The sequence below is a fragment of the Carassius auratus genome, chromosome 3 (genome assembly GCF_003368295.1).
Source record: "Carassius auratus strain Wakin chromosome 3, ASM336829v1, whole genome shotgun sequence".
Lineage (NCBI taxonomy): Eukaryota > Metazoa > Chordata > Actinopteri > Cypriniformes > Cyprinidae > Carassius > Carassius auratus.
In genome coordinates, this window is record NC_039245.1 from 29,407,658 (window position 1) to 29,435,248 (window position 27,591).

The window sequence follows — 27,591 nt, forward strand, 5'->3', positions numbered from 1 at the left end:
TAATAATGTTTTGTGAGCAAAATATTTAAAATATAAACTGATATGAATGAACTGCAGGAAGGGAAAAATGTGTCCTTTCATTCATTTACTTTTTTTGGATTTACATAAAAATGTTCAAAAGCATGGTACAGTAAATGTGTGATATCTGTAATATAAAAGCACATCAAAAACGACAATTACAGTTGTACAACCAAAGTTAGTTTGATGATTATTTTATTGTTGTATTGATTATTAATATACCATAGTAGAACTACAGTTACTGAGGTAAAAACATGGTAAATGTCCCGTTCCTGGGTTTTAACTTCAAATTTAATTTGTTGCTATTGTACATGCCGTGGTTACCATGATTTTACTACAAATTTACATCTGACATGAAATGAATATATTGAAAGTCTATGGCACGTCACGTGACCGACAGGGTTTAATCCAAGGGGCAAGGAAGTCGACCGGAAGTTGAAGTCGGGTGGGGGCTGCCATCTTTTAGCAGAACTTCACTTGCGTTAGCATTCCCATTGACTCCCATTCATTTTGGCGTCACTTTGACAGCGAATAACTTTACATCTGAGGCGTTTAAAGACTCTGTTTGTCCATTATTTATTTCTAAAGATACACGACAATGTATAAAGGGCTCCATTACCTTCTATGTTACATTATGGCCCCGTATAAACAGTTTTTGTAAAAAATAGGCTAACGATTGCGTCATAACCACTCGGCTCTCTGTCGCATTACCGTACAGACAGGAGGAGAAGCTCGCAGGCAATTAACTTAATATGGCGTACTGTCGTTACATTTTAAAATACTATACAAAATAATTAATCAGAATACTTACTCCTGCTCACTCACGACAAAGAACTCCCCGCTCAAGCTCGCCGTCTCTGCAAGATTAACGATGGCAGTTTTCACGCACAGCTACTAGAAGATTTACATCTGGCAGACAGGTTGCTGACGTCGTCAAGCTTCGTTTGAGTCTGCGCGTCAGAAACGGAAGTGCTAAAAAACGCTAAAACTGGGCTTCATTTGTCTCAATTGAGTTCCAATGGGGTCGCTGTGTCCATTTCTTTTACTGTCTATGGTTTAATCACACTAGTTAGCAGGTGTGTTCACTTAGTTAAACGCAATGAAACTCAAAGACAGCCTCGGATGACTGATATAATACAGCGAGTAAACAATATGGCGCTAATCTGATTAATAAAGACAGAATACATTTTATAACAGGCATTAAAAGAGCGTAATTATATCTACTCACCGACCCTGTGGCACATGGAAACTGATGGCAAGTATCGCGATGTGTGCTGAATGAGACTTCTTGAACGTGATTTCATAGAGATGATGAACTATGAATAAGCGATAAGCGAGAATGGTGTGTAAGAAAACGGTTAAACTGCTTACTTGCACGCGCCTTGGAGCGTTGTTAAACTCACCTTTTTATGCCGTTTTCCCTGCAGTTGAGTGTTGCTTTGGTCAAACTCACCGCTGAGTGCTGTTTTACCTGCAGTTGAGTGTTGTTAAACTCACCACTGATGAACGCGCTAAGCTTTGGCACAGAGATCACTTTAATATCAGATTGCGAGAATATTTAAACCTCAAAAACAAGTTGGAGGGCCAGATAAAAACGATCTCTGTCATATATATATATATATATATATATATATATATATATATATATATATATATATATATTTTTGTAGCCTATTATTTATTTTTATTTATTCAGTGTAGTTGCGGTGTGCTGAACCAAGACGTCAAATATAAACGCTACTGAGTTCTATAGAAGTCTATCGGACTAACCTGCACGTTGAAAAATAACGCCAAAGGTATACCCAGTGCGTCAAAAAAGTGACGCCAGATCACTTGACCATGCGTCAGACATTTGACGAGTAGAGAGTGAGACTGTGTTGTATTTGCACAATGTTGAGCATTTCTCAATTTTGTACTCCTTTTCAACACTTTTTTCTTGTTCCACTGTCAACCCCACAATTCACAGTGTGAAGCTAGGCTTTTCCATTCAGTCCACCAAAGTATAAATGCACTGTTTACTACATTATTTTTAAGGACTGGGGTGGTACCTTTTCAAAAGATACATATTTGAACCTAAATGGTCCATTTTGGGACCTCAAATGTCATTACAATTATTATACAAAAATTACTGTTTCAGTTTAAAAACACTTGAAATGACATCATTAGATATGCGTGCTTGTGTCTTTTTTCTTAATCTTTGTATCAATAGAGTCATAAATATGAGCTTTTCCTGTAATACATCAGAATCAGAATCAGAAAGAGCTTAATTGCCAAGTATGCTTGGGCATACAAGGAATTTGTTTTAGTGACATAAGCTTCCAGTACACAGAAAAAAAAAAGAAAAAAAAAAGTACAAAAAAATAAATAAATAATAATAAAAAAAATTAAGGCAAATAAATAAGTGTATAAACATTTGTGCTATAAATTATAATGGAATAGGATTTAATAAGGTGCAGGGATGTACTAGGATGGGGGGGTAACAAATAAATATAAGGATATTGCACTTTTTTTGCATAAGCATAAGTGGGGAACATTTAACTGTTCATGAGGTATATTGACTGGGGGAAGAAACTGTTTTTGTGCCTTACTGTTCTGGTATTTGCCGCTCTGAGGCGCCAGCCATATGGCAAAAGTTAAAAAATGGGGTGACTTGGATGTGAGGGATCCAGAGTGATTTTATGAGCCCTTTTCCTCACTCTGGATGTATACAGTTCTTGAAGGGTGGGCAGGGGAGCACCAATAATCCTTTCAGCTGTCCGAATAGTTCTCTGTAGTCTTCTGATGTCTGATTTTGTTGCTGAGCCAAACCAGCCAGTTATAGAAGTACACAGTACAGACTCAATGACGGCTGAGTAGAACTGTTTCAGCAGCTCCTGTGGCAGGTTAAACTTCCTCAGCTGGAGAAGGAAGTACAACCTTTGTTGGGCCTTTTTCACAATGGAGTCAATGTGATTGTCCCACTTCAGGCCCTGAGAGATGGTGGTTCCCAGGAATCTGAATGACTCCACTGCAGCCACAGTGCTGTTCATGATGGTGAGTGGGAAAAGTGCAGGGGGGTTTCTCCTAAAGTCCACGATCATCTCCACTGTTTTGAGCGTGTTCAGCTCCAGGTTGTTAAGACTGCACCAGACAGCCAGCTGCTCAACCTCTTGTCTGTAAGCAGACTCATCACCGTCCTGGATGAGGCCGATGACTGTAGTGTCATCTGCAAACTTCAGGAGCTTGACAGAGGGGTCTTTAGAGGTGCAGTCGTTGGTGTACAGGTAGAAGAGCAGAGGGGAGAGAACACATCCCTGAGGGGCGCCAGTGTTGGTGGAGCAGCTGTTTGACATGAATTTCCCCAGTCTCACTAAAGCCCCTTTCACACTGCACGTCGGACCCGCAATATTTCCAGAACATTGCCAGGTCGCCTTCTGTGTGAAAGCAACCACGTCCCGGGATCGATTACAGCATTGAACCCGGGTCGGGGACCTAGTAAGTCGTTGATTAGACTCAGTGCAAGGGGATGGTGTCTTGTAGTTTGTGATGGCCCTCAGTCCTCCTCAAACTGAAGTTGAGTCGTTGGACGTAAACTGGTCTTCCAACTTTTTAGCGTAGGTCTATTTAGCCGCTCTAATCTCTTTGTTCAGTGTGTTCCTGGCCTGATTGTACAAGACTCTGTCCCCATTTCTGTAGGCATCCTCTTTGGCCTGACGAAGATGTCTGAGTTTTACTTTAAACCATGGCTTATCATTGTTGAATGTTAAATAAGTCCTGGTAGGAATGCATACATCCTCACAGAAACTAATATAGGATGTTACGGTCTCTGTTCGTCCAGATCGGTGGTAGCAGCTTCAAAAACACTCCAATCAGTGAGGTCAAAACAAGATTGTAAATCCTGCTCTGTTTCGCTGGTCCATCTCTTCACAGTCCTTACTGCAGGTTTAGCAGATTTAAGTTTTTGCTTGTAGGATGGTATAAGATGAACCAGACAGTGATCTGAACGTCCCAAGGCTGCTTGTGGAACAGAGTGATATGCATCCTTTATTGTGGTGTAACAGTGATCCAGTATATTACTGTCTCTGGTGGGACATGTAACATGCTGTCTGTATTTTGGCAGTTCACGGGAGAGATTGGCTTTATTAAAGTCCCCAAGAATGATTAAAACAGAGTCCGGGTGTTGTTGTTCTGTCTCTGTGATCTGATCAGCGAGTTTCTGTAAAGCCAGGCTTACTTGTGCTTGCGGAGGAATGTAAACACTAACCAGAATGAACGAGTGAAACTCCTGCAGCGAATAGAACGGCTTGCAGTTGACAAACTGCATTTATAAATCAGGACAGCACATCTTCTTTAACACAGTTACATCTGTACACCACCTTTCATTGATGTAAAAGCATGTCCTGTCGCCGCGCAATTTCCCCGTTGATTCTGATTCGCGATCTGCTCTGAACAGCTGAAAGTCCGGCAGATGGAGCGCGCTGTCCGGTATGGCATCATTCAAACAGTTTTCCGTGAAACACAGAGCAGCAGAGTGTGAGAAATCCTTATTTGTCCGAGAGAGCAGAAGGAGTTTGTCTGTTTTGTTGGACAGAGAGCGGAGATTTGCCAGATGGATGCTAGGCAACGGCATTCGAAATCCACGCTTCCTGAGTCTGACGAGCGCTCCCGCTCGCTTCCCCCGTTTGCACGTCCTGAAGCGTTTGAACAGCGCCGCTGCTCCTCCGATAACAACCTTCAGTAAAACGTCTGAATAATTTAAATCCGGTAAAAGATCTTGTGGTGTGTTCTGCCGAATGTTTAGCAGTTCATCCCTGGTGAAACTGATCGTGTTTGTTAAACAAAAAAACAGGAAAAACGAACAAAAAAAGTACAAACACTGGAGAGCCAAGCACTGAAGCAGCCATGCGCGCGCCATCGAGTACACATATCAATTACATTTTACATTAAATTATTTTCCATAATATATATACCGTTTTTGTAATTCATCTTACAAATTACCACTCACTTATAAAATAATTCTGTCTGAAATCGAAAAATCACTCATTAATAATGTGTTAAATATGTGTGTGCATGTATGAAGAAATCTAACTCTCACTGTAAATTATGACATTTTAAAATTTGTGCATTTTGTAAGGTGCACAGTTGGTTTAATATAAAAAAAAAGCATAAGTTGTGAAATATTTGGAGCATAAGTTCTCTCTTTCTAGTTAATAATTGGTTGCAATTTTTTTTTTTTTTTTTTTTTTTTTACAGATGTAAGCTGCTGACAGTGATTACAGGAACAAGCAAGTTCAGCTTTCACTCAGCATAATGCAAAGAGTTAAAGCACATTAAAGGTTTTTGCAGCTTTAAGATCACCTAGTGAAGGGTTCAGGAACATTTAAGTCTATAGCCCAGAGCTCAAACTACTGTCACACATCTACAGACACAACAAAGTGTTGTAAATTGTTGTAGTAGTTCAAAGCACTTTGTTACTGCAGATACAGAAACATTTGTTTTTATTAGAGTCACTTCTCAAGACAGATCATTTTAAATTATATGTTATGTTTCCATATTCTTCATAAGAGTTTGGCATTTTTTAAATTTATAATCAAAATAATGTATTATTTTTTTACAGCTGTTTTGTAACAGTGTAGAATCATGTTATGAAATATATTAGTCAAATTCATTGACCTTCAGTGTGTCCATGGATGTTTGAAATCAGCACTAAAACACAAAGAGAAAAATCTCATTACAGTGTGAACATGGTGCTGATAATGTATATATAATACATCAGATATCTTTTATTCTTCTTTCTTTGCTTGTAAAAAAACATACTTTTACTCTCAAATATTTCTTAGCTTCATTACACAAAAATGTTTTATTTCTCCAAAGGTTTCTAAGGTTTTCTAATTTGAAGATTTACACAAGTTAATCGCAGGTGTTTTCAGATAAACACTGCAAAATCTGTTTGACATTTGAGAACTTGTTTAAGGAAGCAACCTGTGTGTTCACAAGCTTCCTTTCTACTTACTAGTGAATATTTACTTAAAGCATCAGACCATTAATTGTGCAAAACAAACCAAAAGAACTGATTCAACAAACACCATTAAACAGCACAAATCCCACTGACTGAACAGAGAGACTGACATACAACACTCAGTTTCGCTTTCACAACAGAACTAACTTTCTCTTTTTCTCTCAAGCTCATCTTTCACTCAAATATCATGGACTTGAAGAAAATATATACAATCACCTAAAGGATTATTAGGAACATCTGTTCAATTTCTCATTAATGCAATCATCTAATCAACCACTCACATTAGGTGTGTGTGTGTGTGTACATACGTGTATGCTTGAAGCTGAATGACACTTAGCACAGACTTTTATTAGTGTTGTTTGCTAAGTATCAATATTACTTTTGCTTATACTTTGGATTAAATGTTTTTCTCTAAGCTTATTAGTTTAACTCATTTAAGATGTATTATGTTAGGGAAATATGACTAAAAATGCTAAATACTAAATTAACATTTTCTAAAAGATTTCTCCAAACTATTAACACTATTCCTGTTTCACAACTCTAAACGCATTTTCAGCATTCAACACCATGTGTTCATGTTCAGTAGTGTTCAAGAACACCACAACTGTTAGTTATCACCTTGTAAACACTAGCAAAGTATACAGTATTTTTTCATGAGAGTCAGAACAACAGGATGAATAAAAAATAAGCAAGTGTATTGGCTGCAGATACAAGAAATGCATGTTCAGGAATTGTTTAAAATGTGAAACTATTTTAGCATACCAACCCTAATAATTTAGATTACTGTAGCATTATGCTGAAATCTCCTAAATAGAAATTTAGAGAATAAATCCTGATTCATTATTGTGAAAAGTAATTGTTCTTCTGCTCTTACGATAACAGTGCAAGTTTTAACAAAGCATCAGATCCAGATATTTTAGTCACTTTTTCTTTATTAAAAATAAAACTTAAATTGTTAAAAACATGAAATATTGCAGCAATACAAGAGACAATAACATATGATATAAGATAATAAAACAAGAATACACATGCTTACAAATTGCATGTTATGTTAATGTGGTTATAATGTTTTATAATATTAAAGTAGAACAAAACGAAATATAAAACTTTTATTTAAGTGATAAATCAATAGTGAAAATGTTAAAACCTAAACATTAAAAGATTAAAATGAAGGGCCCATTTTGATGATATGAACTGATGGGGATGTACTTGTGACGCTAAAGCTCTGTGAAGTTCATAAATGTTCAGAGGGGTTTGCTCATATTCACAATATGTTATTGGTCAAAAAAAAAAAAAAAAAAAAACCCTTTTAAAATAAAATACAACTGGTTAAACCAGATGTAAGTCTGTTAATCTTTGATCAAACTCACCAGACAGTAATTTTAATAATCCTGAAGACCTTTATTAACTTGTTCAGGTATGTTTGTTCAGGGCTAGAGATAAATCTCAAGGGCCAGAGTCGAGAGCCCCTGGGTTAAACAGTTTAACATCCATGTTTCTGGTAAAAGTTAATATTACATAAAACATTGACCCTTATTCTGATCTTTTTACAGTCAGTTTGTCATAGATAAAATCACATTAAAAAGAAATTGATGAATTCTGGTTCATGTTGACTTTAACAACCATGAGAAGTTAGTCATCATGAATCAGGAGTGACTTCTGTATTTCATACAGACACAGAGCGATCAGAAAGTTAATTTCTGCATTTAAATGCAGTCACTCTCAAAAGTGAAGATTTTTTTTCTGAAGATTCTCTCTCTCTCTCTCTCTCTCTCTCTCTCTCTCTCTCTCTCTCCATTTACTGCTTTTATGGACATCATTTTTTAACTAGATTAGCTAAAATAAATTTGACAACAACAACAACAACAAAAAATGTGTCAGTGAGAGAATATATGTATTTTTAGGGAAAAAGATACACATATAGAGTCAATTCAATATTAAAAACACATAACAACCCACATGTCTGTTAAAGATCTCTTGATCTGGAAAGCATCTGCTGTCTACAAACATCTGACAGACATCTTTCAGATGTCAGTTTTACATACATTCAAAATCATAAACATCTATTTGACATCTAAAAGGAAACGTCCTACAAACGTATTGCAGATGAGCAAACGCTATAAAAAATACATCTTGCACACGTCAAATAGACGTCTCCGAGATGTACGTGTGCTATCAGGGGAACAAACCCTGGGTAAGTTATCAAAAGATGATAGCCATATAATATATGATATGATAATAATGACAATTTTTTGGTTTAAATATAATGATTATTGAAATTAAATATAATAATTATAGCATCTAATAAATCAGTCAGATCCACCTCTCATCCTGCAGCATTTGAAAATCAGCACGACTGTCACTAGCAGATATGGACAAACTGCCAAAACAGAACTGAGTGTGTGGAGGACAGAGATCTGAGATTCTGAAGGAGACACTGAAAAACAGACACACAAGCACTTTATCATGTACTATAAATGAATGAAAGCATAAGAAGAAATAAATCGGCTCAAAGTTTCTACTGACTCTCACCTCTGACTGAGATCCAGCTCTTGGGTGACTCTCCTCTCTCTGAGTGTTTGCAGTAGTAGAAACCCTCATGTGACTTTGAGACAGTAGAGATGATCATCTCTGTAGTTTGACTCTGGATGAGTGATCCATCTTTATAGAAATCAGCTCTGAGGTTTGATGGAGTTGAATGTTGATATAAACAGTGTAGAGTCAGATTATCTCCTTCAGTCAAAGGATGAACAGGACTCTCCAGAATCACACCAGCTACAGAAAGAGAGGGAACATGAGTAAGCCTATATGAAAAGAAATATGATAAAAATATATATATAATATAATAAAACTTTTTTTTTTTTTTTGTACTGGCTACCCACTGAGTGTTTTTGACCACTGATGTGTAAACAGTGAAATAAACAAATACAGAAGCACAGACTCACAGTGTACAGTGATATTAACAGGATGATATTTCTCTCCAGATTCAGACTGACACCAGTACACTCCAGTGTCTGATGTGTTGGTTGAATTGATTGTACATGTAGAACCTGTTTGTGATGCCCAGCATAATGATGAAGAATCTTCCACCCCCCAACTTTGTGTGTATCTTCTCACTCTCCATCTATCAGAGTTACTCTGGTCCTCACAGCTCAGAGAGAGAGAGACAGATGTGAAGTGTTGAGTTCTGTTGGGACTGATGATCAGAGAGACTCGAGGAGAAACACCTGAAAAGACAATTACAGCTACAATTTGGAAGTGTTTTAAAATAATTTAAGCGTAAGATCTCCCTTTTTAAATGGGTGTAACATTTTTAGCTTTGTGTAGCGTATCAGACCCGAACCAGACAAATTAGAGAGTCAATCAGGACCGTGGTTGAAACATGAGCCGAATTCCTCAGAAAGGCAACAGGATGTTATAAATCATTCCTAGTGCCACAAGTTAGAAGCAAGATAACCAACTAACCAACTCTTTCACAGAACAGCTTTCAACATTAACACCACTAGAAAAATTATAGACAATTTCAATTCGGAGGAGAGAGTGTCAAATTTGGGGCAAGTAATCAAAGAGATGGAAAGTCTGACCATCACATGTAAACCCATGAGAGTAATAAACATGATCCTTGGATTGACTTGCCCCCATTTAGCAGAACCAGACTGAAATTCCTAAGGGGACCTTTTAACCTCTGGTCTCTACAGAACACCTTATGTTGGCACAGAATGGCACAGGAACTGTCTTTTATAGTGAACTCAATGAACTCAAAATGACTTATAAATGAATCTATCCATTGCTTAACACCATTTTCATTCATATGTAAACCACACATTTGATTATCATGTTTCTAATCACTTTCTGTGTATGCCTTTTAGTAACTATTGAATAGTTTAAGGACTCATATTCATGTTTAGTATTTATGTGTTTCAATCTGCTTACTTGAAATGTTTCTGACCATCATTTATTTGTCAAATGTATCATATTCTTGCTATAGAAATCATGTCCAAAATGATACCCTGCAATAGCGGGAAAATTCGGACCACATATGATTTATGATACCCCCGGGCCAAGACAATATCTAATTGGTCAAGAAAACATTTGAGGTGTGGCCAAAAGGACAGTTTAAATACTCAAGACACCATCAAATTCTGCTTTTAACTTTTTAGCTTGTAGCTTTGCTTCTTAGCTTTTGCTATTAGACATGCTTTTAGTCATCACTGTAAGCATTATTTTAGTGTGGTTCCAGTGTGCGTCGGCCTGCACGCCTGCTGCTACTTAGGCACGATGAGAAGAAGCACCACCTAGTCTAGTCAAACTTTACTTCTGTTCTTTTACTTTAGTTTCTTTTCTTTTCTGTTTGAGAGTTTCGTGTTCTGAGTAAAGTTTTGTAGCGCCATGTCTCAGAGTCTGACTTCGAGTGCCCATTCAACTTCAACCAGCCCACACAACTCTGCATCGTCAGCCAACACCCAACCACAGGCTTCCCAAGACGTCACTTCCCAACTTCCCATAAGACACCCAACCAAGCCTTATTCATATTGAAAGAGAAGTATCTTGTTTTCTGCTTACAAGTTAATGTCTTAAACTGCAGATCTTGTTACTGTGCTAATTGAGAGTGTTTTCACTATACTTTGGATATTAATGTCCAATGTTAAACGGCTCGTTCAGTGAATCGCAGAGAGTCTCAGTTATCAGCCGTGAAACAGTGATTCTGTTCAAATTCCCTTTAAAATCTTAAATGATTCCCTTTGAGCTAAATTGCCCTGTTCCCCTTACATTGGCTTATTTAATTGTTTTCCTTCAGGTTCACTAATAAAAATATTATTATTGATTGTGTTCCATACATAGTCATGCTTCACTTTCAATGACTATTTCCTTTATTTGCAAATTGATGAGACATTTTTACATTTTGAAATCGTGTAATATCATAGTAGGGGAGAGCAGGGGCAAAAGTAAACGTTTTCAGAAAAACATAATTTTAAAAGATAATGTTGTAGACTGAGATATATTTCTACTGTGGCCAGTAAGTCAGAAGTGTGGTCCTTCAATACCAGGTGGTATTTTGTAGAAATGTAGAAAGACTTGAGTATAATTTCACTTTGAACATAAGTTGCACATTGTTACTTTCAACCCCGTCGGAGGGGAAAAAAATAACACACAAGTGGGTCAAAAGTAACAGAACAATATAAGCTAGATTTTTTTTCTGTTACTTTTATTTTTATTAAGTATACCAGACTATGAACTTGTTAATATGTAACTGCAAACATATCTTGTCCTTTACTTTTGCAAAAAGTTATTAAATTACATTTTCATTGTATTTTGAATTTAAATATTGTTCACCCAATAATTAAAATTATGTCATTAATAACTCACCCTCATGTTGTTCCAAACCAGTAGGACCTCCGTTCATCTTCGGAACACAGTTTAAGATATTTTAGATTTAGTCCGAGAGCTCTCAGTCCCTCCATTGAAGCTGTGTGAATGGTATATTGTCCATGTCCAGGAAGGTAAGGAAAACATCATCAAGTGAGGTTTCAAAACACTGCAGTGTAGTGATATCCGGTTCGCGAACGAATCATTCGATGTAACAAGATCTTCTTGAACCAGTTCACCAAATCGAAATGAATTGTTTAAAACAGTTCGCGTCTCCAATAAGCATTAATGCACAAATTACTTAAGCTGTTAACTTTTGTAACATGGCTGACACTCCCTCTGGGTTAAAACAAGCCAATATCCCGGAGTAATTAATTTACTCAAACAGTACACTGACTGAACTGCTGTGAAGAGGGAACTGAAGATGAACACCGAGCCGAGCCAGATAATGAACAAAGGATTGACTCATCGGTTTTCGGATCACCAGTAGTTCTTATGAACAGTTCGATTCAATAAACCAGTTGAAGAAAACGGTTCACTGGTTCTTTTGCGCTCTACGTAATCACGTCATTTGCAATGATTGCCCTTGATTCTAGTCTTCGGTTTACCTGGGCTCATAACATTAGCACAGAAACAGTTCAGAATCAATCACCAAAAAAAAAATTAAAAAAAATCAATAACCCAGTTCAGTTCAGACGCTCTGTGTGTGTCATTCTGCTTCACACTGAATCACACAACACATGTGCAGTATCATCAGCTCCTCGGTTCTCGAATCGGTCGCGTTGGACATAAACGGTTCTTGACTCTAGAAGAGTCAATCTTTTGTTCATTATCTGGCTCGGCTCGATGTTCATTTTCAGTTCTCTCTTCACAGCAGTTCAGTCAGTGTACTGTTTGAGCAAATGAATTACTCCAGGATATTGGTTTGTTTTAACTCAGAGGGAGTGTCAGCCACATTAAAAAAGTTAAAAGCTTAAGTCATTTGTGGATTAATGCTTATTGGAGATGCGGACCATTTAAACGATTAAGTTTGATTTGGTGAACTGGTTCAAGAAGATCCGGTTACATCGAGTGATATAACTACACTGCAGTGTTTTGAAACCTCTCAACAGACCAGTGAGAAGACAATGCTGAATAAAGTCATAGTTTTTGCTATTTTTGGACCAAAATGTATTTTCAATGCTTCAAAAAATTCTAACTTACCCTCTGATGTCACATGAACTACTTTGATGATGTTTTTCTTAACCTTCTGGACATGGAGAGTATACCGTGCACATAGTTTCAATCGATGGACAGAAAGATCTTGGAGTAAATATAAAATATCTAAAACTGTGTTCTGAAGATGAACGGAGGTCTCATGGGTTTGGAAAAACATGAGGGTGAGACATAATGACATAATTTTGATTATTGGGTGAGCTAACCCTTTAAGTTTCAGCAAATGTCTCATAACCGTACAAACTTGATAAAAAAAAAAAAAAAAAAAAAAAATATATATATATATATATATATATATATATATATATATATATATTACATATATAGTACAGACCAAAAGTTTGGACACACCTTCTCATTCAAAGAGTTTTCTTTATTTTCTTGACTATGAAAATTGTAGATTCACACTGACGGCATCAAAACTATGAATTAACACATATGGAATTATATATGGAATTATAAACATAACAAAAAAGTGTGAAACAACTGAAAATATGTCATATTCTAGGTTCTTCAAAGTAGCCACCTTTTGATTTGATTACTGCTTTGCACACTCTTGGCATTCTCTTGATGAGCTTCAAGAGGTAGTCACCTGAAATGGTCTTCCAACAGTCTTGAAGGAGTTCCCCGAGAGAGGGCACCTCAACGCCATTTAATTGACCAGTGGTACCTGCACCAGGACAAACCGATGAACCCATGCTCAACGAGCCGCCATCCCTGGGAGGCCGAGTGTGGAAAGCTGGTTGTATCATCCACAGAGCAGTCCCGCAAGGTGCCCCTGAGCGAACCGTCAGCCTGGATGGGTGAACCGTACGAGTGGTCCTAGACTAAGGCAGCTTGATCACCCTTGCCCGGGGTCATTAACACATCTTAGTGATACTGGACTATGCAACCCGGTACCCCAAAGCCGTGCCCCTCAGGAAGGGCACTTCCTGAGCCATTGGCCGGGATTTGTTCATGCTATTCAGTCGAGTGGGAATACCACAGGACATATTGACTGACCAGGGAACCCCCTTCATGTCTCAGCTCATGGCAGAGCTCTGCCAGCTCCTTAAGGTGAAGCAGCTCCACACTTCAGTATACCACCCCCAGACGGATGGATTGGTTGAAAGGTTCAACCAGACACTGAAACAGATGTTGCGACGAGTTGTGGCGGAACCTGATGGGCGCGACCTGATGCTCCCCTATGTGTTATTCGGCATCCGAGAGGTCCCTCAGGCGTCCACTGGGTTCACGCCTTTTGAGTTGCTGTTCGGCCGACAGCCCACGGGCTGTTGAATGTGGCAAGAGAGGCATGGGAGCAACAGCCAGCCCCCCCATAGAACCGTTATCGAACATGTGCGAGAAATGCGTGAGAGGATAGAACGGGTGATGCCCCTTGTCCAAGAGTCCCAACGTGCCCAGAAACGGCTGTATGACCGGCCAGCCCAGCCAAGGGAATTCCAACCTGGGGACAGAGTGCTGGTTCTTGTGCTGACTGTGACTTCCAAATTCCTAGTCCCTGGCAGGGGCCCTATACCATCATAGAGAAAGTGGGGCCAGTAACGTATCGTGTTCGCCAGGTGGGATGCCCGAAGGAGCAGCAGATCTACCACATCAACCTGCTCAAGAGGTGGGTGGCCCCCCAGGAGCAACTGGCAGCTTTTGCCCAGGAGGAGACCCCAGTGGTCGCGGGCAGGGGAACAGCTCACCCCAATGCAGAAGGCAGAGATAACCACCCTGGTCAGACAATTCAAAAATGTGTTCAATACGCTACCAGGGCAAACCCGGATTATACAACATGAGATCCGCGGCCCTACCGAATCCCGGAGGCTTGCCGGCAGGCTGTTGAGGAGGAAGTAGTCTGGATGCACCACCTGAGAATCATTGAGAAATCCCGCAGCCCCTGGTCCAGTCCCATCGTAAGGGTCCCAAAAAAAGATGGTACTCTCCAGTTTTTTAACGATTTCAGTGGCTGAATGAAATGAAATCTCAAGCTTTGATGGTTACCCCATGCCCCGTGTGGATGAGCTTTTGGTGAGGTTAGGCGGGGCCTGTTACATCTCTACGCTCAATCTGACCAAGGACTATTGGCAGGTGCCCCTCACCCTGGACTCAAAGGAGAAGACTGCATTCAGTACCCCTGGTGGCCACTGGCATCACCGGGTTCTCCCTTTTGGCCTTCACGGGGCTCCTGCCACATTCCAGAGAGTGATGGACATCATTTTGCAACCGCACCAATTGGTGAACAGGGAGGAACTTCTCAATCGGTTATGGAGAGTGCTAATGGAGTTGCGGCGAGCTGAACTTACTGCTAATCCAAAGAAGTGCCACCTAGGACTTGCAGAGGCACAATACCTGGGCTACCAGATTGGCCGGGGGCTATTCTGACCTCAGAGCAGGAAGATAGAGGAGGTTCAGCAAGCGTCGCGGCCCACCAACAAAATTCAAGTGCGTGCCTTTTTGGGATTACCCGGATATTATCGCTGCTTCATACCAAATTTCTCCTCAATAGCCAGCCCTTTGACAGACCTGACCAAAAAAGGGCAGCCAGAAAAGCTACAGACGGATGCTTCTGACACAGGCCTGGGTGCAGTCCTTTCCCAAGAGAAAGGAGGAGAGGAGTACCCAGTGGTATACATCAGTCGGAAGCTCACCCCAGCAGAGACTCGATATGCAGCCGTGGCGAAAGAAGCACTTGCCATCAAGTGGGACATCCTAGAGTTGAGGTATTACTTGTTGGGCTGCACCTAAACTCTTATCACAGACCACGCTCCGCTCCGGTGGATGGCCCGGGCCAAAGATACTAATTCCAAGGGTCACCAGATGGTTCTTGGCCCTCCAGGATTTCCACTTCAGGGTTCAGCATCGGGCTGGGGCGGCTCATGGCAATGCCGACAGTCTCTCCAGGATGTGGTCACTATGGTCAGGCCTGTCAAATAACACTTCCCTCCCTCCCCCCAATCTCCCTTTTCTCTCCACAGATGTTCACGCAGTACCATGATGGCGCTTTGGGGGGGGGGGGGGGGTTGTGGCGAGCCAGCTAACGAGGGATTAGCGTCACCCAGGAAACAGCGCTTACACTGCAATCACTGGGGAGTGCATGGTGATCACCGACACCTGAACCCCATCAGCAGAACAGCTTTTAAGCATAGGAAAAGGAGAGGTAGTTGAGCTTTGACTCCAGAACAAAACTAACGCTGTGTTCTGGCTCTCTTTTCAGATTCAGGTGTCTGAGGAACAGCACGTCACGCCCCACCCACTGATACTTTTTGCTGCACAACCAAGACTCTTGCACCAGAGCACGCCGGCACTGCACAGTCTACCCTCTGGGGACTTCATTGCATTACTGTCATCCGTGTGATCACTCTCCCCGTCACTATATATATATATATATATATATATATATATATATATATATATTTTTTTTTGTGTATTTTTTTTGTAAAACATTTTTTCAACAGAATTAACAATATAAAAGATTTAATTACATTAGCATAATACAAATTCTAAACATAATGTAGCAGTAGGACTATTCATTTTTCCATCCAGTTGTTTTTATGCATAAATTAAAAATGTGGATTAAAACATCTGGAAACACTGCAAATTCATAGGTGGAGGTGTAAACCTAAATATAACCAAAGATAAATGCGACATAGCAGTTGCCCAGAGAGTGATGTTCCTCTATGTCTAGAAATGCCCTCTCATAAACATCTGGATAAAACTGGACCTCTGTTTGTCTTTCTGATGCTCACTCTAGACATATTCTTTTGGTATAATATTACACAAACATTTTAAAAAATGATGCAAGACACAGAATTTCACAGAATAGCATGCACCGGAACAAAATAAATACTTCTTGTCACTGAAGCGGGATAAAAGTAAAAATTCGTTCCCACAGAAACTTTTTAAACCTGATTTACATTTATACTTATAAAATCTGAAAATGCAAACTTTAGGATGTGTTAAAGGGCTAAATAACCTGTAGATTGATCATTACTGTGACAGATGAAACAAGAAAAACAACACAACTAATAAAAAAAAAATTGTTTCAATACTTTACTTTTAGTACTCGAAAACAGTTTTACGGACCTAACTGCGGGAAATGATGACAAAATCACGTGATATTTCTCAGCTCTGTCAAGTGTTGCATGTTGAACATGATTAGAATGCAAATGCAATAAAAGGCTCTGAGAAAATCGCTTTGTTACTTTCGTCCAACGTTAATTTCGACCCCGCTCTTCCCTCATCTTAGATCTCAAAAAAAAAAAAAAAAGATTTCTCTTTATATCACTCTCATACATTCTTATCTAGTTCTGTCTCATTCAAACTGATCATGTTTGAACTCACCAGTGACCCATACTTCCTGTGTGTTGCTGTAGGTTGTGTTATATGCTGGTTCTCCTCTCTCTGCTCTGCACACATAAACTCCTGTGTGTTTTAGAGCAGCAGAACTGACAGTGTAGTTTCCTCCAGCTCCTCTGCTGCTGTCTGAGAGCAGCTGATCAAGATGTTGGTTGTCTACAAAAAATAAGAATTCATGTAGATTTCACCTTAAGGAGCTTTTGTTGTATGCTTTTACACTTTAAATTATGTTTGTTGGGGTAATTCATTGTATTCAGTTTGACTGTATTAGGGCCAGATCAAAGCTCATGGAAATTATGGGCACCAGTACATGCACATAAAACCAATTAATAAAACCAGTTAAATGAGTTGTTACCACATGAAGCACATTATATACTGTATTACCAGGTGAAGCAGTTACAGAGAACCAGCTGAATGTCCATTCTGTAGAGGAGCCATAAACCTCACAGATCAGAGTCACTGGATCTCCTTCAGTCAACCACTTCTGTGGAGAAACACTTAAAACTGCCTGGACTCTATCTAAAACAGAGAAATCACTCATTAATAACATATAAACAGTGTGTGTATGAAGAGACGATCAAGCTCACCTGATACTGTCAGTGTAACTTCATCACTGATGTTTGATGTTCGTGATCCTCCTCTCTCTGCTCCATAACAGGAGTATTGACCTGTGACAGACTCATTAACAGACGTGAATGTGTGTTCCTGCAGGTCACTGGAGTTGTAGAATGCACTGTATTTATACCAGACATATCGCCAGCTAGTGACTCCTTCACCATCAATGGCACATCTGAGAGTGACTGTCTCTCCTCTGAATACATGATTATTGGGTTTGATGCTTAATTTGGCTTTTGGTTTTTCTGTGCAATGACAACAATTTACAATGAAAACAATGAGCTGTTTTAGAGAATAAAAACTGGAGTAAAAGACATTCATGCTAAATTAGGTTAAACTGTTATTTTCTATAACTATAACAGGCAATTATTTAGGCTTATGCAATCATTTGTGCAGTATGTATGTAAATAAGGTCTAAACTTGCCATATATTGTCAATGTTACTGGTTCACTGACATTGGTGTAATATCCCCCTCTTTGTGCTCTGCACCTGTACTCTCCTCCATCAGAGACTTTCACTGAATCAACTGTTTTAGTTGAAGCTTCAGTAGATTCAGTGTTTGAGTTTTTACTCCAGAGAAACTCCAATCCATCCCATGACTGATCCACCTCACATCTCAGAGTAACTGAGTCTCCAGTGAACAATGAACTCTGTGGCAGCACAGTCAGAGCTGGTCTGGGAATATCTGTCAGTATAAAATCATTTGTGGCATAAGTCTTGAAAACATTTCAGCCAAAGATTTCATTCTCTCATTGGTAAACATGGTGTACGAGCCATTTCATGTATTTGTTTATGTCAATATAGCGATACTTAATAACTAAAGAATGCTAGTCATATCCAGTGTTGGGCAAGCTACTTGGGAAATGTAGTGAAGTAAGATAACAGTTACTCTACATTAAATGAAGTCTCACTAAACTAAATCTATAGCTGGGAAATGTAGCAAGCTATACACTACAGAAACATGGCAAAAGTAGTTTACTACCCCTGAGGTATATATATAAAAAAGAATGAATATAGCAAAAACGTTCAGTAGTCTATATACAGTGGCAAATCAATTAATGAATATGTCACAGAATAATTTATTCAATTAATATGTTCAAAGCACCTGACACATTCAGTAATAAATCACCTCTGTGTGTTGCTCAGAAAGACACAAAAATTATTTTATGGATTTGTTTGGAACTATTTTTAAATAAAATTGTGTCTGAAATTTAATTAACTTGATATTAACTTGTTTGCTAAGGGTTTTTATAAAATCAATATCACGTTTTGCAGTCATGCTCCTATTCGCAAAAACCGCTTGTGATATTGCTTAATTTTATGTTATAATATGAAAAATATCTCATACAAGTATTTTATTCAATGTCCGAGAAAAGAAGAATTCATATCTTTATGTTACATCTGAAAAGAATATCTTGATTTAAGGCTGTTTAGATAATTGTATTGTAAAACAATTTATTTGTTTATTTTGTATTAATTATCTTATTTGAAAATTTTGGACAATTTTCAATCTTGTTTCCGACCACGTCACAGTACAGAGACAGCACTCATTAAGATGATAAATGATATTCGCTTAAATTCTGACTTTGGCAAAAAATGAGTGCTGGTATTTCTAAATCTCAGTCCTGCGTTTGACACTGTCGATCATAACATACTACTAGACTGACTGGAAAACTGGGTCTGGCTTTCTGGGATGGTACTCAAATGATTTAGTTCATACTTAGAAGGGAGAGGCTATTATTTGAGTGTAGGAGAGCATAAGTCTAAGTGGACGTCCATGACATGTGGAGTCCCACAAGGGTCAATTCTTGCACCGCTTTTGTTTAGCCTGTATATGCTCCCGCTAAGTCAAATAATGAGAAAGAACCAAATTGCCTATCACAGCTATATGCTGATGATACCTAGATTTACCTTGCCTTATCTCCAAATGACTACAGCCCCATTGATTCCCTCTGCCAATGTATTGGTGAAATTAATAGTTGGATGTGCCAGAACTTTCTTCAGTTAAACAAGGAAAAACTTAATTTTATTTTATTTGGAAACAAATATGAAGTTTTCTATGTGACTGCCTTGATACCTTGACTTTAGGGGTCAAACAACTAAAAATCAAGTCCGGAATCTTGGAGTGATTCTGGAGACAGACCTTAGTTTCAGTAGTCATGTCATAGCAGTAACTAAATCAGCATACTATCATGTCAAAAACATTGCAAGAATTAGATGTTCTCTTTCGAAAGCTTCAGTCGATGCATTGGAAAATGTCTAATTCATGACCAGCTGTGAATATTGTGTATAACACATCAATAGAATTGACCCGGCGGTAATATAGCCTCGGTTGATGACGTCATCGAAGCGTGCCCACAAACCAGGGCTAAAAATAGATAAGCCACAGGTGCATCAAAAGGTCTTTTGTCTTCAGATCATTCTGTGCATGTATGCATCAGGAAAATGAAGAAAAAGTGAAGAAAATGCTTCGCTCTCATCTGAATTATTTTCCAGACCGCACCCTTATTATCATTGCGGGGCTCTCGTAGGGATTTTGCTTGCTGCATCACCTGATCCACATATCCTTTCTCGTGATCTCGAAGCACGCTCCGGTGCTTCTTCAGTTCACGATGGGAATGATTTACCTCTTGGGCTTACCAGGCTGCAGGTCAGGCTGGTGCTGCGCTACACACTATGTCAGTATTACAGGCATACCAGGCTGACCTGTTGAAGGACTTGAGTGTGGGCAGTAGTCAATCTCTGTGGAAGAGCGGTGAACACCGCATTACACGGTGCCCATCTCTCCTCAGTGCCCTCAGGAGATCGGTCTGCTGGAGGTCTCTAGAGCGGCTAGTACGATCATACCCTATCAGTCCGCCGCTTCAAGGCACCGAGCTAGTGGCTCTAGGCACACGAGGAAGTGTTCACTGAGCTTCGTCGAGCCACAGATTTGTCACCCTGTGCGACTAAGCATATGGCCCGTGCAATCGGCCGTTCTATGTCAGCTTTAGTCAGCATGGGGAGGCATCTTTGGCTTAATTTGACGGCCATTGAAGAGGCATTCATCAGTTCAGCCACAGCTAGTGGCTCTAGGTGCAGAAGGAAGCATTTGCCCCTTCCCGTTATCCTCACAAAACCCTTCCATCCCCACCACTTCTTGTGCTTTGGGGGGCGGTGGTATCCAGCGAGATGTTAGATGTTCCAGTGTTTCCTGCTGTAATTCAGGACACGGATAAGCTAACATCCCCTCAAAAAGAAGTGTTAAAACTGGTACCGCTCTCAGAGAGTCTGGCAGCGTGGAAACTTCTGCCTGGCATTTCTGCATGGGTATTGAGCACAGTACGGATAGGATACAGGATACAGTTTATTCGTCATCCTCCACATTTCAACGGCGTGGTCTCCACTTCCGTGAAACCGGAGCTAATGCAGGTACTGTCTCAAGAGCTACAAACTCTTCTGGGCAAAGAGGCCGTAGAACATGATCCTCATTCAAGGAGAGAATCGGGCTATTGCAGCAGATACTTCCTGGTTCCCAAGAAGGGTGGGGGATTGCGCCCAATCTTAGATCTTCGAGGCTTAAACCATACATTCAAAGCGTTCAAGTGAAAGATGTTAACCGTCAAGACATCACAATCGATCTGAAGGATCCATATTTTCAGATAGAAATTTTGCCACAAAACAAAATCTACTTCTCTCTGAGTCACCCAGTCTGGATGCGATGGCGCACAAATGGCCCAAAATGCACCTGCTTGCGTTTCCTCCAGTTCTTCTGCTTCGGCTTGTCATGCCTTGATTGACGGGATGCTACTCTGGAGAGACCCTTTGCTCTCTCGCTTCCTTCATGGGGCCAGACGACTGAGGCCTACAGTGAAAACCAAGATGCCTTCTTGGGACTTAGCTATAGTTCTTGAGGGTTTGGTTGAAACCCTCTTTGAACCTTTAGAATCAGCGTCTGATAAACTTCTGACTCTAAAAATGTTTTTTTTCTCATGGCGACAACTTCTTCAAAGAGAATTGGGAATGTGCAGGCTCTGTCTATCTCACCATCATGCTTAGACTTTGCCCCAGGGATGGTGAAAGTAATCCTCATCCTGTTTACCTGACTAAGGTTCCATTTCCAGCTGTACATCCGGTCATTCTAGAGGCCTTCTGCCCTCCGCCGTTTACAACGCCGGAGCAGGAGTAATCTTAAACTTTGTCCAGTCAGTGCTCTTCAGACTTGCGTCCACCACACTAGCCAGTGGAGCAACTGTTCATTTGTTATGGTGGTGGTAGCAGAGGAGCAGCTGCCACCAGGCAGACCATGTCTCATTGGGTCAGGGATGCTGTTGCTTTGGCTTATGAGGCACGTGGTCAAGCTTCACCTATAGGTCTTAGAGCTCACTCCACAAGAGGGGTCACCTTTTGTAGTGCTTTAGCAAGGGGTGGCCTCTTACAACAGGTTTGTGATTTGGCAGGTTGGTCCTCTCTGCACACATTCATAAGATTTTATAGTTTTGATGTTCATGCTACTCAGGGCTCTCATGTCCTTGAGTCAACATCACAAGCTAATGTCTGAGGCCTTCTTGTGGTTTGGTAGCACACCTGCAAAACCTTAGGGGTCCAAACATTTTCAAACATGGCGGCATGGGTATTCTCATTCCTAATGCGCTGAGCAGCGCCGCATCGACCGAAGCTTTCAAAAGGGAATGTTCCCGGTTACTTAACTGTAACCTTGTTCCCTGCGAAAGTGGAACGAGATGCTGCGCTGCGCTGGCGTGCTGAATATGTCCCATGACTGCTCTTCAGACAAAAAGTCCTGTTGATGCACCTGTGACTCTATTTATAGCTCGGTATGCAGGCGCGCTCCGTGGACATCATCAACCGAGGCTATATTACCGCCGGGTCAATTCTATCGATGTGTTACACACATTATTCACAGCTGGTCATGAATAAGACTTTTCCCAATGCGCTGAGCAGTGCAGCATCTTATTCCGCTTCCTCAGGGAAGAAGGTTACAGTTAAGTAATCGGGAATGTTTTGTTTCCAGTCAAGACTTGGAGAAACTTGTTTATGTCTTTATCACCTGCAGGATGGACTACTGTAATGGGGTCCTCACCGGCCTTCCCAAAAAGACCATTAGACAGCTGCAGCTCATCCAGAACGCTGCTGCCAGGTTTCTGACTAGAACCAGAAAATCTGAGCATATCACACCAGTCCTCAGTTCCTTACACTGGCTTCCAGATACATTTAGGATTGATTTTAAAGTACTTTTAGTCATTTATAAATCACTCAATGACCTAGGACCAAAATATATTGCAGATATGTTCTCTGAATATAAACATAACAGACCACTCAGATCATTAGATCATCGAGTCAGCTATAAATACCAAGGGTTCACACAAAACAAGGGGAGTCCGCCTTTAGTTACTATGCCGCCCACAGTTGGAATCAGCTTCCAGAAGAGATCAGATGTGCTAAAACACTAGTCACATTTAAATCTAGACTCAAAACTCACCTGTTTAGCTGTGCATTTATTGAATGAGCACTGTGCAATGTCCGAACGATTGCACTGTATTTTACATATTCAATGCATTTTATGTGTAATCGTTTTCTATTTTTAACTGTTTTAAATTAATTTTAAATAAGTCATGATTTTTTATTCATGATTAGTTTAATTTATTTTTTGTTAAGCACTTTGAATTACCATTGTGTATGAAATGTGCTATATAAATAAGCATGCCTTATTTTATTTACTTGTTTATTTATTTTGCAAGGCGTGCAACATTTAATGCCATGGATTCGTGAATTTAAGATTATCTGCTCAAATTTAAGACTTTTTAAGGCTTTGATTTGTGCAAGACTGATTTATTACTTTTATGACCTCAGCCAACAAAAACCCTGATAAATTTTATAAGTGCATTTTAATTTCATAGACAATTGAATAAATGCAGCTGCAAGCAACTATAAGTGAGGTTCACATTTACTCAGTATGATGCAAAGAGTAAAAAGTGTGTGTATGAAGAGATGTTCAAACTCACCTGATACTGTCAGTGTAACTTCATCACTGTCTTGTGATCTGCGTGATCCTCCTCCCTCTGCTCCATAACAGGAGTATTTACCTGCATCAGACTTAGTAACTGAACTGAATGTGTGTTCCTGTAGTTCATTGGAGCTGTAGAGTGAACCATCTTTATACCAGCTGTACTGCCAGCTAGTGACTCCTACACCATCAATGTCACATCTGAGAGTGACTTTCTCTCCTCTGAATACACGTTGAGCAGGTTTAATGTTCACTTTGGCTTTTGATCTTTCTGTACAACAACAACAATTCACAATAAAGAATAATGTGTTAGATAATTTAATAAATAAATCATGCAAATGTATCAATCTTTAGGTTTATAGCAGGTTAGATTACAGTAACTGATGATTGATTGTAATTAAAATCATCATCTGCATTCTGAAATCAAAATCTTCATTTTTAAATCTAAACTTTTTCAACAACTGTGGAGAAACACTTAAAACTGCTAAAACTGTTAAATCCCTAATAAATAATACATTAAGAGCCCTATTTTAACGATCTAAAGGCAAAGTGTAAAGCACACGGCCCAGATGCACTCATGCAGGGCGTGTCCAAATCCATTCTTAATGGTTAATGGGTGGTTTTGGGCATAACGTACAATAAACCAATTAGAGTCTCATCTTCCATTCCCTTTAAGAGACAGTTGCGCTTGTGCCATGATGGATTTTTTTATTTACATGGTGGAATTTGGCAAGCGCAAAGACAGAACTGCGTCTCTGAGATGAAACAGAAATGCTCGTGTGAGAGTAAATAGATTTTAATTAATTTCCTAATTCTGATGCGATGACTATCCATGATGATATGTAGGCATATATACTGTATGTATATATATATATATATATATATATATATATATATATATATATATATATATATATATATATATATATATATATATATATATATATATATATATTAGCCTACAAAAAATTCTTATACATTGCAATCATTTAATTTTTAATATTTGGCATGTTTGTGTGCTGCTGTGCGTCCCTGTGTTTAATAAGCAGTGTGTACGCGTGTTGTGGACCCGCCTAAACTAACATGCTCTTTAAATAACGAAGAATAAACATTGCGCCAGACTTTAGATCAGGTTTGAGTTGGTCTATGGAGCAGTCTAATTTCTGCTCTTTAAAATAGTATTGCGCCTGAACACACCTCTTTTTTTAGATAAGCACGCCCATAGGCGCAAAAATGAGCCAAATGTTTTTTAAACGCATAATTAAATGACATGGTGCTGGACGGGAAAATGCGTACATCGCTGGACTGAAACTAGCAAACACACTTGCATTGCGTCTTGCATCCTATTGCGCCGGGTGTATTATAGGGCCTTAAATGTGTGTGTATATGAAGTGATGATCAAAATCACCTGATACTGTCAGTGTGACTGCATCACTGTTTTGTGAGGTGCGTGATCCTTCTCTCTCTGCTCCATAACAGGAGAATTTACCTGCGTCAGACTCAGTAACAGGAATAAATATGTGTTCCAGTAGTTCACTAAAAGCATTAGCTGAAAAGTCTTTACACCAGCTGTACTGCCAGCCAGTGACTCCTTCACCATCAATGTCACATCTGAGAGTTACTGTCTCACTGAATACATGATGAGCAGGTTTAATGCTCACTTTGGCTTTTGGTCTTTATGTACAACAACAACAATTTACTACAGTATTAAAAAAATGTGCTGTTAAGTAGTAGTAGACCTTATTGTCCTCAAAAGGAAAATTGTTTTAGACTACAACATTGCTGCATGACCTACATACTGTACAATCTACATACAATAGATAAAACAAACAATATAAAAGATAAAATGGAAAGAAAACCTTAAGATAAACATCTGTTAAATGGGCACACAGATACTGGTACAAAGGAGTTCTTGTATAGATTTAGCTTACACCTCGGGACTCTGTATCTTCTGCCAGAGGGAAGCAGTTCATATTGTGAGTTTAAAACATGACTCTGATCGCCAATGATCCTTTCCACCTGGTTAAGAATACATTCCTCATATAAATCCTGGAGGTTACAATCTCTCTCATGCCAGACAATTTTAGATTTTGTCAATATCAAGCGCATCAACTTAGATATGAGCTTCACTGAAAAATTACCAAACCATACTGTGATCCCATACCTAACAATACTTTCTAAAACAGCTTTATAAAACCGCCTACTGACATTTTTGTTCACACCTTACAGATGTAATCTGCGCAAGAAGTATAATCTTTGTTCTAGGCAAGTACAAACCCATTCAATATGTGTATTCCATGTAAGTGAGCTCTCTGTATAAACACCCAGATACTTGTAGGTCTGCGACTGGGTAATATGATGGTTTTGTATAACCACTCGTTGATGGTCACCAATACATTTTGGATCAAATACAATTTCCTGTGTCTTTTTTGTGTTAATTACCAACTCATTTTTATCACACCAGTCATTAAACATACTTATTTCTGCTTGATAAATGGTGCTAACATTATCATGCTCATAAAGTAGACTTAAAATGGCTGTGTCGTCTGAATATTTAAAAACATAATTCAGTGAATGCCAGTTTGAGCATTCATTTGTGAAAAGTGTAAAAAGAATAGGTGAACTGACACAGCCTTGAGGTACACCAGTACCACTACTCTTTAGCTGTGAAATGCAACCTTTTACTTTTACACATTGGGTTCTATCTGTTTAAAAAGAATAATACCATTTGGTAATAAGTTGGTTAACACACAGTCATTCATGTTTCTACTGTGTGAGCACATTTGCCTGACTGTAAAGCATTCATGCTAAATAAGGTAAGACTGAAGTGTTGTTCTCTGTAGTTGTTGGGCAGTGTGGTCACTTGTATCTTATGAAATCATTTGCACATTGTGCAAGGAAAAGTACATGTTATATTTGCTCACTGCTAATGGTCATTTATAAAACTTGTTTTAAAAAAAGTGTTTATAATCAAATTGTTTATTTTCTCATCTTGCTTGTAACCGTTAGTGAGGTATCAGCCATGTGTTATGACATATATAAGTGAAAATCCCTCACCTTCAGTGTGTCCAGAATGAATGTGTGAAATCAGCACTAAAAAAAAGAGAAAAAGAGAAAAACTCATTACAGTGTGAACAAGGAGCTGATCAACTTTCCTTTATACTTTAGACATAAAAGTTTAAAGCAATGCCATAATTTTAGTCTCAACTTGTTTTTCTAGATTCTAGATGTATTGTATTTCTGTAAAAACCTACCAGAGTCTGAAAACGGTGACCGTTATGAATAGTAACTCACATTACATTATTGTTTCAGATAAACACCAAAATATTATTTTGATGGCTTATAGATTTCATCATAGCAGAGAGAATTTGAACTTGTTTAGGGAACTTGAAGCAAACACTTTTTGTAACTGTGTACTATAGTGAACATCTACTAAGGCATCAGGGACAGTAAACTGTAAAACAAACCAACAGAACTTATTCAACAAACACCATTAAACAGCACAAACCTGAATGACTGAACAAACACAATGATCTACAACACAGCAGAGTACATTTCTCTTTCACAAACAGTGCTTAATTTCTCTTCCTCTCTAAAACTCATCTTTCACTCATACAGTGACAAGAAAAGAAAAGACATAAATCAAGGAACACTAAATTAGAAAACTTACATAATATAATAGCAATTACCATCAACTGAAATACATAGTAATACATACTAATACTCACAGAGCACAAGAGGAAGTTTACTGAGCTCCATACTGACTATATGATGACAGACAGTTAAAGACACAGACTGTGTTAAAGCCTCAAGACTTCCTGAAACTTACAGTACTATCTTTAGAAATATCATGACAAATAAAAATAAAAAATAAAAAAACTCATGTGTTATAGAAATATTTTGATAATACACTCTAAAAACTGCTGGGTTGAAAACAACCCAATTTGGGTTATTTTGACAACCCAGCGCTGGGTCAAAAAGGGACGAACCCAACCAGTTGGGTTATCATATTTAACCCAGCCTGCTGGGT

At 39.0% G+C, this 27,591-nt stretch overlaps 1 protein-coding gene across 1 annotated transcript; it reads right to left on the minus strand.

Moving 5' to 3' along the window:
* Window positions 1-8,198: 8,198 nt before the first annotated feature.
* LOC113054551 (Fc receptor-like protein 5) lies at window positions 8,199-27,320 on the minus strand. The gene is made up of 10 exons (XM_026220176.1): window positions 27,290-27,320; window positions 26,619-26,654; window positions 23,560-23,832; window positions 17,982-18,242; window positions 17,530-17,802; window positions 17,327-17,461; window positions 16,928-17,098; window positions 8,962-9,243; window positions 8,549-8,791; window positions 8,199-8,453 (listed from the first exon to the last, which is right to left on the minus strand). The coding sequence occupies exons 1-10, from the start codon at window positions 27,318-27,320 to the stop codon at window positions 8,326-8,328; spliced, it is 1,833 nt and encodes a 610-aa protein (XP_026075961.1). The 3' UTR covers window positions 8,199-8,325.
* Between the last annotated feature and the right edge of the window lie 271 nt (window positions 27,321-27,591).